At 36.1% G+C, this 13812-nt stretch overlaps 1 protein-coding gene and 2 long non-coding RNA genes across 3 annotated transcripts; 2 read left to right on the top strand and 1 right to left on the bottom strand.

Annotated features, from left to right (window-relative positions):
• Nucleotides 1-4440: 4440 nt before the first annotated feature.
• Nucleotides 4441-5596, bottom strand: LOC148997695 (uncharacterized). The gene is made up of 3 exons (XR_016146390.1): nucleotides 5433-5596; nucleotides 4847-5020; nucleotides 4441-4632 (listed from the first exon to the last, which is right to left on the bottom strand). It is a non-coding gene; the product is annotated as an uncharacterized LOC148997695 (long non-coding RNA).
• A 4214-nt stretch (nucleotides 5597-9810) lies between these two features.
• On the top strand, nucleotides 9811-10348 carry LOC148997694 (uncharacterized). Its single transcript, XR_016146395.1, has 3 exons — nucleotides 9811-9858; nucleotides 10002-10066; nucleotides 10235-10348. It is a non-coding gene; the product is annotated as an uncharacterized LOC148997694 (long non-coding RNA).
• Nucleotides 10349-10408: 60 nt separating this feature from the next.
• Nucleotides 10409-12642, top strand: LOC148997693 (uncharacterized). Its single transcript, XM_089120383.1, has 4 exons — nucleotides 10409-10428; nucleotides 10555-10762; nucleotides 11761-11836; nucleotides 12208-12642. The coding sequence occupies exons 1-4, from the start codon at nucleotides 10409-10411 to the stop codon at nucleotides 12624-12626; spliced, it is 723 nt and encodes a 240-aa protein (XP_088976509.1). The 3' UTR covers nucleotides 12627-12642.
• Nucleotides 12643-13812: the final 1170 nt, after the last annotated feature.

Genomic DNA, 13812 nt, shown 5'->3' with positions numbered 1-13812 from the left:
GGTCTCGGAGGAAGCTATGCAGTAGTTACTATAGGGAAATACTGTCTGTTTAAATTCATACACAAACATGGCAATACATATAAAGAAATTAACACAGTATGTGTACTAATTGTGCTTATATACATTTGGTTAGCATTATTTAAATAACATGTGTATCATACAGTTTTTCCTACAATAAAGTTCTGTTTATAGAGTGTTGTCTGTAAGTGTGGTGAGTATTGTGTATTGAAGTGTTAAACAATTTCATAGATATCATGAGATATAAGGGGTGGCAGTGGTTTAGTGGTTCATATAGGTTGTCTACAAACCGGAAGGTGACCAAGTGTCCACCTGACCAAGTGTCGAGGTGTCCGTGAGCAAGACACCTAACCTCGCCTGTTCCCGACGAGCTGGATGGCGCCCTGCATGGCTGACACTGCTGTCGGTGTATGAATGAGTGTGTGAATGGGTGAATGTGAGGCAAAAATGTAAAGCGCTTTGGTGGCCTTTCGGTCTATGAAAGCGCTATATAAAATGCAGTCCATGTAAAACCATGTTGTTGTTTTTTTAATTTCTTAATATATAATATTTTATATATATATAAATAAACATTAACCATGATTTTTTTTTACTTGAAACGTTTTTTGTAGTCATATTAGTGACAATTGGGACAATAATAAACCAACATTTAACAAACATGCTGTGGCAAATACGCCAAATTTCAGTTACATGAAGGGAAGGTGCTTAAAATTACGCGTTTGGCACAACTTGAATGATTAACATGGAAGCTATACAATCAAGAGGATGTATTACTGACGTCCAGCACTTAAGGAAGAGCATGGAGATGGAGAGGTATTTTTTTATAAGCAACGTCTTTGAAATAATTGCTGAATTTCACAGTTATTTAACTGACTAATGAAACTTATTGTTAGAGCTGCTTTTCAGCAGAATTTGAATTTGTGTCATATTTGAAATGCAGCATTCTGTTAGTTTTTCAGTATTGTTATTAGTTTATTACTGCGAGAGTAATTGCTTTGAAACAATCTGGTTCACCCATTACCACCATTTAAGAAAACAAAGAAAGAAATATAAAGAGATAATCTGTAGCCTATATATTCATTTTTGCTAAATAAATATTCCACATATTCTCATGATTTAAGCTAGCTAGACACAGCAGATGTTATGCTGTTCAATCTTTTATCCTCAGGTTGCCCCAACTCTGGGTTGGGTGCACTCTCAGGAAAAAAGGTACAAAAGCTGTCACTGGGACAGTACCCTTCAAAAGGGTTTTAATATGTACACTTTTCACTGTCATTTTGCCAAGTAAGATATGGTCCTGGATCAACATATTTTGTCATATTTTGACTAACATTCCTGTCCCAAAATGTAGTCCTCAGCCAATTCCTACCCCTATAAACCTAACCCTTCCCATAAATTTTCCCTAAAATCAGAGGGCAATGAAAGGTGAATAACACTGATGTTTAAGTACTTAACCCTGGTTCTAAGCCTAAACTTGACATAAACTGTAAACTTGTCCCTCAAATCTGATTTGTAGATTGGAAAGTTGATCCAGGATCAACAAAGATGTTGATCCAGGAACATGTGTTACTTGGTGAAATCACATTCACCGGGGTACGGTCATGTACTTTTTAGGGACTAAAATGCACACTTTAGGTACAAAGGTGTACCTTTTGAAAAGGTACCGCCACAGTCACAGCTTTTGTACTTTTTTTCTGAAAGTGTGCCGTTCTGTTCCCTATGGCCACTATAACTATGAATCTCTAGTGCCCCACATAACTTCCTGCACAGTAGTAACCAGACAGACTCCAGAAAATGAGTCTTAAATTTCTTAAATATAAATGTGATTAAACAGTTTCCTGTACACAACGAGTAGAATACGTGTCGGTTTTAGTGCCCTTCCACCCCCAGGGGCCCAGTAGTGCCCCACGGAAGAGCCAAAAAACTCACTTTTTAACTGGCTGCAAATCAAAGTCTGATTAGTGTATTTAAAAGAAACTTGGCAAGACAATTACTACTACTACTATGCTTGATAAAAAATGTTGGACACAGCTGCCAGACATGTATGGAAAGGTGGTATAAATGTGTTTTAAAAAGTGTGCACAGTAAAATACTAAATAACAGCATGCCTCTCATATATCTTACAGAGGTTTATCCAATTAACATATTTTTGGGAAAAAAACTTCATTAAGGATACAGTTTATTTAATTGAATCCCTACATATTGTAAACTACCTTACCCATAAGCCTCTGTCATTATACTATTGGAATGGGAAACCATTGCGTTGATACTTGTAATTTTTGAAGTGTGTAGGCTCAGGGTTAGGATCTCGGTAAAGGGACAATTTCTTTACAACATAACAACGCAATATTGTTAACTGACCTTATTATTGACGTAATAATAACAGCAACGGGTTTAAAGACAATACGTCCTTTAACAGAGACGCCACGCTTCCTTATCCATATATGGTCATTTTTGACTGGATCTCCCGGTTTTATATGCACTTACAGGTTTCTGAAATACATCTCTCCGTTATATAACTAACATTTTAAAATTATAGATCCCTTTTTGTGTTTAACTTGATGTAGAACAGAAGCGTTGACCCCCCCCCCCCCCCCCCAGTACTTCTTTTTTTAGACATCTAAACTGTAGCACTAGCCCTCAATCGGGTTATGGGGTCTATTTCGACCCCAATCGACATTTACTTACTTAATAAAAAAAGGTTCCCTTCATCTCAGTGGAATAAGATTTTGTGACTTTTCATACATTATCTATCTATACACACAAAAAACTGGGCTTGATTCGGTTGTTCTGAAGGTATGTAAAAAAAAAAAAAAAAAAAATTTCCACTTCTGATCTTCGGGGTCAATATGACCCCACATTGAAATGAATGGGAAATATGACAAAAAAACTAAAAATATTTTCTTCATGTGTCAAAAAAAAATAATAAATAAAAATCCGGCATAAATCTGAAATTTTTTTCTCAGAAATGAAGGCATAGCACTAGAGCATAAATGCAATGTATCATAAAAAATACTATTTTATTTCATATGCAAGCTAATGGTGTAGTTGAGGAATTGTGTGGTATTTGGATACAAAAGTACTTTATATCTCCAAAAACACAGCATTATTGAATAGATGAGAAGTAAACAAAAAAAAATTATATATTATTTGTATGATTAAAAATGTATAATTTTTTTGTAAAATTACTCAATCAATTGTTGGGGTCGTATAGACCCGCTAGCCCAGAAGTGTAAACAGGAAACCAAGACTATTTAAAGGTTAAGCATCACACTTTGTTATTTTTATTTTTGACAAGAGAATATGAATATACAATGGTAAAACATTGTGCAGAGGGTCATGAATTGTAAATTACTTTTTTTTTTTAGTTATTTGAGTAAAATAACAATAGTGAGTGCAATTCTAGTGATGATTTACAATGTCAATTATGAATTTTAATATGCAAACATAAGAACTTAACTGTAGAATTACATAGCACACCTTGTCGGTGTTTAATCATGTAACAAAGACAGTAGAGATTTAATGGAAATGAAATTACAGTATATTCTTGATGTTCAGGGTGTGTTAAGGGTATCATGTGTTAGCCACATTATGTCAAAATATGATAAGAGAAAACAGGTATTAAATATAAGTTTTAACAAACATAATACACAATACAACTTTTGGCTAGATGTTTGTGTTGATTTGAGGTCTGGACAAGTTGATGCTAGCTGCCAAAAGTCAGAAGTTTTATACTCAGTTCAGATTAAAAAAAAAATACTGTGTAGTGCATGGATGGGCAACTTCGGTCCGGGAGGGCCACCTGCAGAGTTTATGGCGCTTTTCCACTGCATGGTACGGCTCAGTACGGTTCGGCTCGCTTCGCTTTTTCACTGCATGGTACGACTCAACTCAGCACGGTTCGCTTTAGCTCGGTTTGCTTTTGTACTGCTTCAAAGTGGGTGGGATTATAGTCTGACCGTTATAGTTTGTCCGCTCCTCGGCAAACAAACAAGAGGAACGTCTGCACTTCGTCCACTGACCACAATTCAGCAATTTCTTTTTTGGAAGGTTTTTTTCTTTATTTTTTCTTCAAGCAAGTCAAGCAAGTAGTTTTAAAACAGGTGCTACAGCGGTGGCTGTTACTGGCTGTTCTTTAAATCTAGCGATGTCTCACAAATACAATGACGCTGGTAGTGACGATTCTGTCTGGCCAATCAGGGATCTGCAGTGTGTTCACGTCACATTTTAGTATCTGTATGGTACGCTTGGAGGTGGTACCATTTAAAGCGAGCTGTACCATGCAGTGGAAAAGCGCCACAAAGTAAGCCGTACCGGGCCCATCTCTGGTGTAGTGTATTCCATCCTCAGTAAAATAAAAGGCCAAGGTGAGAAGTTAAAATCCATTGAAAACTAGCTTGTCCTCAAAAATCCTCTTCGTCCTCATCCTCCTCCAAACCATACTGGATATCCTCCTCCTCCATGTAGTCATCTTCTTTCAGCTCAAAATTGTCGAGTACACTACTGTACAGCTGACGAACAGAGGAGATGTGACTTTTGAGGTAGGACATTTTTTTTTTTTCAGAAGAGAGTGAAGTCCTAGAATTCCACTTTCAGAAAATCCACAGTCCTGTTCTGCAAGTAACACAAAAAACACTAAATAAAGCATGTAATTTTAATGGAGTTGTGTTCTGCTGAATTTACAGCATCAATTAACTTATTCACCAGTATAGAGCAGCAGTTAAGGCTAATTACCACAGGTTCAGTTATAGAGCCTGGTATTGTGGAGATATTGTATTGATGTTATTACTGCTTACAAAAGATAAACAGGAAATTATGTAGTACTTACTGTTCTTTTCCATTTCAACAGCAATATGGCTTGAATGATCGTTTAGAACAGAATGTTCTCTTTTGAGGATTTTCCAGTGATTTTTGATCTCTTTTAGGACAATGCACTCCTCTTCAGTAAGCCGGTTCAGGAACATCAGTTGGTCAAAGGCCTTTTTTTTGGTGATAAGATTATCTGTGAAGATGTTTTCAAAAATAATGCAAAGAATAGTGCATCAATTTACTTTGTACAAAGTATGTTAAATATTGAAATGATAAATTAATAAACATAAATATTTTTACACTTGCATGTATAAACAGAGACAATCCTAATGACAACAATTGAGTTTTAGTGAATATATTACATTTCATTAATGACAACTTTCAAAATAAGTTTTTAGTATATAATTTAGATATTATGGATATAAGTTATAATGGGTAAGTTACTGAATTTGGTCTTGAGGGGCTAGATTACACTGCTGCAGAGCAAGTAATATCTTGGTACAGCTGAGACGAAAGCTGATGCACAATAGGCATAAACAATATCCAATGTAAGCAGATAGATCGATACATATATCAGAATTTAAATGAGTAACAACAAGACATACCATGCTCATTCAGTAGCCATGGCCATGCATAACTCTCAGATGCCAGAATTGCATCAGCTGACTGCAGTTTTTCAAGTGCTGCCTTGTTGTATTCATCTACAGCTGCACTAAGTTTGGCTTTTTCCTCCAAAATCTTTCTGCGGAGTTTGTGTCTTCTCTTGTTTCCATCTAAAAAGACAAAAGCATGAGATCATATGTTCTATTTAAGAATTTTCTAAAGTAAAAGTAATATAAAGACAAAAAAGGGATGTATTTAAATATGTATTTTGCTGCTGCATACTACAATGAATGCTTGAAATACATAACATTTATTTTTTTGCCCCAAGAAATTGTTAAAAGCTTTAAAATTATTTATTGTTAAAAGTGCTCTAACCTGTTTGACGGTAAAGATGTAAAGTTGTGCTATCTGCGCGTTTTTGTCGATGGGCGTGTCCGTGGCGTCGAAGATTCGCCATGAAACAGGAAGTTGTAGTAACTTGGCTGTAAATGTGTCCAAAAAATTGGACAAGAGTCCCGTCCTGAACAAATCTACATGCTGACATTCACCCACAGTCATAGCGCCACCTAGTGGCAACAGGAAGTGACTTTTAACGAAGCAGCCCCCGCCGTATGTTTGACCGACATGTAAGAAATTTCTGTGGTACATCTACCATGTCCAGACGCACAGAAAAGTCTCTTGGAGCAATGCCCTAAATTCAACAGGAAGTCGGCCATTTCTAATTTTACCGCCATTTTTGGATTATTTACTCATTACCTACTTTAACGAACTCCTCCTAGGGATTTAGTCGGATCCACTTCAAATTTCTGCTGTGCCTTCTAAAGGCATTGACGATGTAAAGTTGTGCTATCTGCGCATTTTCATCAATGGGCGTGTCCGTGGCGTTGATGATTCGCCATGAAACAGGAAGTTGTAGTAACTTGGCTGTAAATGGCCAGATCTGCACCAAATTTTACACATTTGACAAGAGTCCCGCCCTGAACAAATCTACATGCCGACATTCACCCACAGTCATAGCGCCACCTGCTGGGAACAGGAAGTAAGCTTTAACGAAGCAGCCCCCGCCACATGTTTTACCGACATGTACGAAATTTCTGTGGTACATCTACCATGTCCAGACGCACAGAAAAGTCGCCTACAGCGATGCCCTTAAGTCAACAGGAAGTCGGCCATTTCTAATTTTACCGCCATTTTTTGATGATTTACTCATTATGTACTTTAACTAACTCTAGATAGTGGTTTTCTAACACCGACTCCCGTATAATGGAAATCATTATGAACATCAGCTATGTTAATTATTTCCCATCTGCCTTTCTGCTGTTATCTCGGGACGCTTGTCCCGAGAAAAATGGCGTTCGTCAGGTCCAGTTTTGTATCCAGCCTCTCAAGGGGATTTCGGATGCCCCAACGCCTTTGAAGAGACGACTCAACGCCGGCGATATGTTATGGCGCCGTTTTATATATAACATTTTATATATATATATATATATATATATATATATATATATATATATATATATATAACATTTATATATAAACATTATGAATGTAAGCCAGAGGAGAACTGGCCCCCGACTGAGCCTGGGTTCTCCCAAGGTTTTTTCTCCATCCAATCTGATGGAGTTTTGGTTCCTTGCCACTGTCGCCTTGCTTTTGGCTTGCTTAGTTGGGGTTATTTAATATTTAATATTTAACAATATTATTGATCTGTGTTGTACTACTTTCATGTTATCACTGTGAAGCTGCTTTGATACAATCTGTATTGTGAAAACCGCTATATAAATAAATGTGACTTGACTTGACTTGACTTAAACACACACACAGGTATCTGAAGCACATGTAGTTAGGACAAGAAACGTCACGTGAAACACCTCCTTACATTAGAATCCTTACATCTTTTACAAAAACTTTTTACAAAAACAAAATCTTTTACAAAACCTTCACAAAACGTTTGTCTCTTGATCATGATAAACCCATGATAAAAAATTATCTCTTTTTTTACGCTTTTTTTTACGCTTTTTACGCTCTTTTATCACGCTTCCGGGTTTCATGGGCGGGATTTGTCAACTTTGTGCATGTCCACTTCCGACGCAGTTCAACAATGGCTGAGACGAATGCTATTTATGTCACTGCTCTGTTCCACTTTGTAAATTTAGCCAACAACGCCAACCCTACGTAAGTTTCCATGGATTCCCGACTGAATTGAGTATAAGGAAGAAGTGGATTAAAACATTAAGATAAAACAAGCACGTTTGTTTGCAGCCGGCACTTTAGTGAATCCGATGAATTTACCAGGGATGCCGTATAAATAAACTTAGTGTAGTCTGTCATCAGTTCGCCAGCGAGATCTGTGATTCAACAGAAGTGGCAGTGCACAAAGATCACAGAATCCGGAAGTACTACGTATCAGCGTGATAATCCCCTATCAAAAAAAATTTAACTTCAAAACTTTTTGCACTTAATTCAAATAAAAAAACAAAAACAACGAAAAAACACATTCTCTTTAATACTTTTTTTATTCACAGGGTATTTTTTTTTTTTGCATTTGAACAGTTTTTTCTTTGATTGAAAATATATATATTTTTTTTTTGATTGAAACAACTTTTTTGGAATTGAATGATTAAGACAAATATCTATGAAGGTAGATTTGTGTCTTTATTATTCAATCAAAAAAAATGTTGCTTCAATCAAAAAATACATTTTCAATTAAAAAAACCTTCACTTCAATGAAAAAAAAACTTTTCAATCAAAGAAAAAAAGTATTTGAATCCAAAAATATATTTGAGAATCAAAAAAATACATTTGAAAACTGCTTTTCTTTGATTGAAAATGTTTTCTTTGATAGAAGTCCGGTTTTTTTTGTTTAAAGCAACCTTTTTAATTAAAGTAACATTGTTTTTTGATTGGACCATATAATGGGTAGGACATTTGTGTCTTTATCATTCAATCAAAAAAAGAAGTTGCTTCAAACAAACAAATAACATAATCAATAAAAAAGTCACTTCAATGAAAAGATAAACATTTTCAAATATAGAAAATCGTTTTTGAATGCAAATAAAATATTTGAGACTCCATAAATTGCATTTGAAGTTTTGAACACTTTTTTTTTTTTTGATTGAAGACGTTCTCTTTGATTGAAGTAATCTTTTTTGTGTTTGGGCCATACATGGGTAGGACATTTGTGTCTTAATAATTCAATCCCAAAAAAGTTGTTTCAATCAAAAAAATTATTTTCAATCAAAGAAAAAACTGTTCAAATGCAAAAAAAAAAAACGTGAATAAAAAGGGGAATTAAAGAAAATGTGTTAAAGAAAGAAAAGTTCAGATTGTTTTGATCGAATCATTTTTTTTTTTTCGAAGTGCAAAAAGTTTTGAAGTTCAATTTTTTTTGATTGAATCATTTTGAAACAAACGTTCCGAAGTGGGCGGGTGCTTCTCCATTGGTCAGACATGTTTAATTGACAAGTGTCTACACCAACGACATCTTTCTGACAATGAAGTCATGTTCGCGCCACTCGCCAGCAAGCTTTTTGCCAGCAAGACTGGAGGGAGCAGCCGTGAAGTTGTCGGTAAGTAGATAAAACAGGTTGAAAATAATGGGTGTCATATTATTAGCCTATTCTGTTGATATTTACATTAAATTGTAAGCTTACTAACTTAGTTCACGTTTTGTGATGGTGTTAGGTTAGATATCTAGTTAAATATATTCAGACAGGATAGCAAAGTCCGCGAACGGCTAACTTAGTTGATAACGTTCGCCGATGCGCTCGGTGAGTCCATCTCTATATGATTTCGCATCTACCACGGGTTTTTTCCTGTGTTACAATGTGTTCCTAAACAGTGCAATCCATACTGTTGTTTACATCCGAGTGCCTCCATAATGGCCGCTCATCCGGGTTACCACCGAGAATGTGACGACGGGAGAAGGGTCTGACTGCAGAGCTGCTGGTGTAAAACTGCTGGGGTGAAACTGTGGCTCTGCAGCTCTGCAGACAGATATTATTGGACGACGGTGAAAACCTTGAAACCTTTTTGAGCTAGTGTGTGCAGTGTGCACTCATTAGACAATAATTGATAATTTACTCTGGTCCTGACTAGTTCTAAGTTTTTGTCCTGTGTTGCTGTCCTCTGTATCCATGACATATTCATTTATAAATGTGATAGCCTACTTATTTTTTGCATTAAATTATATAAAGTATCAATAACCAGTCTTTAACAATGCAGGTATTGCTGCACTCTCAGTTATAACTGCTCAGTAGTGTTGTTTAGTTATAGTTAACCGTTAAGCAAAATGATAGCTAACGTTACCCACATTAATTGCAACACCTTGCCAGGATGCAGATGGACTTGTTTTTTATGATGATCAAATAATTTTTTTCAGGCAAAGAAGTCCACTAATACGTTTTGGAACAGGCTTGCTTAGTAAAGGTAAGAATGGATGAGTTGATTTTGTTCATGGTTGATCAAGAGGACCTCCGATTTAAACACTGCTCTTTATATGGATGTCTGTGGTATTGTACTGTAGGTCATAACCATTTTCAAAACAGTCATTTTTCCTTTCTCCCATTTAGAAATACTGTGTCACACATCATCTCTTGTGCTTGTCTTCATGGCCAGGCGATTATCACATACTCAGGTTACACTCCCCTTGCTATTGACCCTTATTCACACTTTTTAATCTTTTCTTTTTGAATTAAAGGAATAAATAATTATTAGTCTTTGTATACTCTACCTGCTTCATCTAAAGTGATTGGTGTTATATTTGGTAACAGTGATTAATTTAGGATCTAATCTCTCATTCCAGTATGACCAGCAGGCGGCCACTGCTGCTTCGCAGACTTTTCTGTCGGTGCTCAATCGCACAATAGAAAAACCCAGGCAGGAGAGTCAGGGCATATCTCCTCCTGTAACTGTACAAAATGAGATGTCCAGGTAGTGTAGGCAGCCACCAATATTGCATTTATTTTTTATGTCAGCCATGTGGGTCGTAGGGGATTTGTGAGATATTATTCCACATAAATATATATATATATATATATATATATATATATTTTTTTTTTTTACTGTGACCTCATTTAGTAAAATTTTACAAACAAGGCTTTCACATTTTTTGACTTTTTGTAGATCATTCCCTGGATTTTTCAAAAGAAAAGCTGTGGAAAAACACGTAAATAACAAGAAACAAAAGACATGGAAAGGATTTGACATGGCCTTTTTCTTACTGAGTGACACAGCAGAAACCACACCGACAACACAAGATGAACTGGAGCTACTACAGGCAGGGCTGGGAAAGAGGACTCTTTTGATCAGTAAAGATTTAAGCCATGAAGAGGTGAGGAGAAGCATCTTTCTTTATCTCCCCCTACCTCTTTAATCATTGCCTTCTCCAAGATATATTTTTACAGATATACATACACTACCGGTCAAAAGTTTAAGGTCGGTAAGATTATTTATGTTTTTAAAAGAAGTCTCTTCTGCTCCCCAAGGCTGTAATTTTTTGATAAAAAATACACAAAAAACACAGTAATATTGTGAAATATTATGACTATTTAAAATGACTTTTTTATGTTAATCTATATTAAAATGTAATTTATTTAGAATGTAATATGATGATTTTATGCTCCGAAAACATGTATGATTATTATCCATGTTGAAAACAGTTTTTTACATTTTTATTTCAGGATTCTTTGATGAATAGAAAGTTCAAAAGAACAGCATTTATCTGAAATGGAAAGCTTTTGTTACATTAAACACTACCCTTTAAAAAGTTTGGGGTCAGTAAGAATTTGTATTTTATTTTGTGGGGAAATAAATAAGAAATCAAATAAGTTACATTTATGAAAAGTTACAGTAAAGACATTTATAATGTTAGAAAAGATTCTAATTAAATAAATGCTGTTCTTTGAACTTTCTATTCATCAAAAAATCCTGAAATAAAAATGTAAAAAACTGTTTTCAACATGGATAATAATCATACATGTTTTTGGAGCATAAAATCATCATATTATAGTGATTTGTGAAGGATCATGTGACACTGAAGACTGGAGTAATGATGCTTAAAAAAAAATCAGCTTTTTTCAGAGGAATAAATTACATTTTAATATATATTAACATAAAAAAGTCATTTTAAATTGTCATTATATTTCACAATATTACTGTGTTTTTTGTGTATTTTTTATCAAAAAATTGCAGCCTTGGTGAGCAGAAGAGACTTCTTTTAAAAACATAAAAAATCTTACCGACCTTAAACTTTTGACCGGTAGTGTACAATAATTGTTGTGAATGGTAAATGGACTGAACTTATATAGTGCTTTGTCTTTATGTGTGTAGTTGTCCAATTTACTGGAGAGCACTTACCCGAAAATGACAAGTCTTGAAGGAGGATGGCTTCTATATAAAGCAGCTGGTATGTTAAACAATACATTCGATCAAAGGTAGAATCTGTAGTTTTTCCATTTCTGTTTGTAAACAGTTTAATATTACATGGTGGTTGGGGGGGAGGTGGGTGGGGGGATCCAGAAATGTCCCAAACACACCAAAACAAAAAGAAAAGACGAATCACAGTCAGGGGGTTGCAAACTCCCTGACTCAAGCGCTTATTTTCAGATGAAAAACTAAATAATCATTAAGGTGATGATACTTTTCCTCATGTCAACATTTTTCACATACAAGTATGCCATGAATTGGTCAATTTACTCTGGCTGGCTAAGCACACTGATGTTGATATACCTTGTATGCAGGCACTACTTTTAATTCCCTTAAAACTTGAATTTGCAGGTGGGCATGGAAGGAGGAGAATGACCGCTGTCGCCTTAGAGTCAGAGGGATACACTGGCTCTGTTCTCAGAAGCGCCTCTGCAGGAGGGAAATTTATGTTATATATTGCTCCTCTCCAAGAGAAGATTGATATGACACCACTGCCAATGGATGCTCCAGAGTTCAGTCTTATGCCAAAGGCGACATGCACACAGTGCAAAATGGTCATGCCTTTGCAAATGCTAGCCCTGCATGTGCAAGGTGATTGTGAAGGGACATCTCAGACAACTCTTTGTGATTCAGAGGTGAGATGCCTGCCTTGTCACATTTTTCCACTTAATGCAAGTAAAGATGGATGTTGCCACCATGCCTCCAAACGAACTGTTTTCAAAACTATCCCTGAATATTCCTGGAAAATGGTGTCATTAATCCAGAAGTGAATCAAAACTATCCCAAAATCCATGTGGTGTTTATTTTTTCTACAATTGTTATCATCTGTATTGGCATACAATAAATCATGATGATAAAATTTAGTCATAATAAATTTTAAAAATTGATTTGAAAGATGAATTTAAATATTACAAATACATAGATCAAAGATGATTGCCTGATACCCATATCTATAAGAAAACCTGGCTTAAAAAAGTTTATGTTGCAAATTGGCAACTCTTGGTTTGTATTTAAAGATGAACTGAACTGAAAAATTTCGACGTTGAAAACGTGTTGTTTATGACAATTAAAAGTAAATTACACTAAACATTTTTTTAAAATATATATTAATATAGCTTTTTTAAGCAACGCAAAATTGCGCTTGTTTGCGCTGGCAGTTCCGATGACGTCACTGGCATGGTAGGACCCGCGGAACGCCATAGACAACAGCTGTAGGTCCTGTATACACAGACGAAAATGAGCGCTTTTAACGGCATGGATTACGCATTTGAGCCCGTGAGGGACAGGCCGGTAGTATCTGACTACCACCACATGGAGGACGATCAGTTTCAGGCTTCACTTGCAGTACAGGATCGTTTGGGGGAAAGTGACTGTGGGCGCGAGCGCTGTGGAGCATAGACACTGCACGGAGACGATCTGTTGCAGAGAGGTCAACATGGACATTTATTGATAGGCGAAAAATGCATCACCATGCACCGTTCATTTCGGATGCTGTTCGGTGAGAGAAACGTGTTGAAGGAGGCTATGCTGACGCTAATGGATGTCCGAGCTGAGACGCGAGCGCCCCATCAGTAGCAGGGTATTTTACGAATAGGTGACGGCTGGGCTAACTTGTTACACTTTTTTCAGATTGTTTAGATTAACAGCTTACTGGCAGTTCACTCTATGGGCGAGGGTGCATTTAGAAAGGAGAAAATCCCATCCTTTACAGTGAACTATACATCAGGGATCTTTTCCCCCTCACCCGAATATCAAGGATTCGAGTAACGTTAACGTGATGCATTGAACTTGTAACTTGTGTAAATAAAACATTTCATGCATTGTCAGACGTTTCATGTACTCATTGACGAAAGTACACATCTCTAAATAGTGTGTCGCTAAAAAATCTGTTTACAAGCTACGGCTGTTCTGCTGGTGCGGGTAGGCAGCCGAGTGGCTTACCATGCCAGTGACGTA

Source organism: Pimephales promelas, chromosome 2, assembly GCF_988280905.1.
Source record: "Pimephales promelas chromosome 2, fPimPro1.hap1.1, whole genome shotgun sequence".
Classification (NCBI taxonomy): Eukaryota; Metazoa; Chordata; class Actinopteri; order Cypriniformes; family Leuciscidae; genus Pimephales; species Pimephales promelas.
The sequence above is the reverse complement of the archived record's forward strand: the minus strand, read 5'-3'. Positions and strand labels throughout refer to the sequence as shown.